This window comes from Phytophthora parasitica, assembly GCF_000247585.1.
Source record: "Phytophthora parasitica INRA-310 unplaced genomic scaffold supercont2.65, whole genome shotgun sequence".
Lineage (NCBI taxonomy): Eukaryota > Oomycota > Peronosporomycetes > Peronosporales > Peronosporaceae > Phytophthora > Phytophthora nicotianae.
Window position 1 is genome coordinate 162,670 of NW_008649051.1, and position 1,345 is coordinate 164,014.

Sequence of the window (1,345 nt, forward strand, 5' to 3'; positions counted from 1 at the left end):
AATTCTTGATACGTAGTCAGTATATGAAAAAATAGTTTTTCAGTGTCGGGCTTATCTAAGCCTCAACGTGTCACGGCAAATTGTAAACTTGCTATTGTCGATTCGACTCAAGATTTCCAAGGTCGATTGGGCGAATTGCCGGGGCCAAACCGCCGCCCAATCGCCAGACCTACCCAAAAGCATGATTTATTCTCTCTGACGAGTGCGCACTCGAGCAGTGCTGGCTGTGAGTGCGGAATGGAGAACCAAGATCAATGCGCCATGGAGAGCCAAGACCAACGTCCACCTGAGCAGGCAGTGGAGTCATCGCCAGATCACAGTCGTCCGCTCCGCACAAGATCACACCCTCGCTTCTCGCCGTACTCATCGACGACGCGCCCGCTGTTGCGTGAAACTCGCTCTCTCGACTCCAGCACACTTCCCACGGCGATCGAAGAAAGTCAATCGATTGCGGAAGAAAACCAAGAGTTCCTCTACTTGCTGCTGGTGAAGCCTATCGTGAAGACAACTGTAAGACAGCGTGATACGTCTGGCAATATGCTGCGCGACACTGTCAAGAGTGGAAACTCGCTCGAAGAGATCCTCCAGCAGCTTTGGTACGAATTCACACCTCGGGTGAAGGGCCGAGCGGTGAAGACGGATGGCGTTTGGACCAGAGAGGAGCCAAACATTTCGGAATGGTGGAATGTGATGCCGTTTAAGGTGAAGAAACACGTCGTGGATGTCTCCAAGACTGAGTCCGCGTGGAATATGTGGCTGTTCAAGATGCGTGGACAGACAGTGAAGCTGCTGATCTATGAGTACGGTGCTGATATCGCGAGGGCTCAAGATCTGGAAGACTTTAGGGCAGCTCACGTCGTCCCAGACACAGATCGAGCGGGAGCACCGTCAGAGTGATCGCTCGGAGATGTGGTGCAGAGTCTGAAGGAAGCTTGGAGTACTACATTCCAAGCGGAAGATGTGGTGTGGCCTCTGAGGGGCAATCATGTCACGAGGAACCTTGACCGCTCCACGTGGGATGCAATGATTCAGCAGCTTCCTCCTCAACAACTGGTCCATCTGTTCAGGCCTGCAAGCACAAATTTGGAGGGTTTCGTTGCCGACTTAGCGGAATCCGCGAACGTGGCCTTGGACTGTGTGAACGGGTCTTTGCAAGATTATGAGCAGTTACGCCTTTGACTGGGAAGCCTTCGGTCAACGCCCAGATATGCACAAGGCAAACCTCGAAACACGCAAGGCTGTGATCGTCGCGTTTATTCGAGACCTCGCTCCGCCATCGCCGTCGTCCGTGCAAGACCCTATGATTCGATTGGAGAACGCTGAGGACGTCGATCATGCGGATTAG

The 1,345-nt window shown here is 53.0% G+C and overlaps 2 protein-coding genes across 2 annotated transcripts; both read left to right on the forward strand.

Moving 5' to 3' along the window:
• Positions 1 to 261: 261 nt before the first annotated feature.
• On the forward strand, positions 262 to 897 carry PPTG_17231 (hypothetical protein; the record flags this gene model as incomplete). The annotated part of the gene is made up of 1 exon (XM_008914949.1): positions 262 to 897. One exon carries the CDS (start codon positions 262 to 264, stop codon positions 895 to 897), a length of 636 nt encoding a protein of 211 aa, XP_008913197.1.
• A 262-nt stretch (positions 898 to 1,159) lies between these two features.
• PPTG_17232 (hypothetical protein) lies at positions 1,160 to 1,345 on the forward strand (the record flags this gene model as incomplete). The annotated part of the gene is made up of 1 exon (XM_008914950.1): positions 1,160 to 1,345. One exon carries the CDS (start codon positions 1,160 to 1,162, stop codon positions 1,343 to 1,345), a length of 186 nt encoding a protein of 61 aa, XP_008913198.1.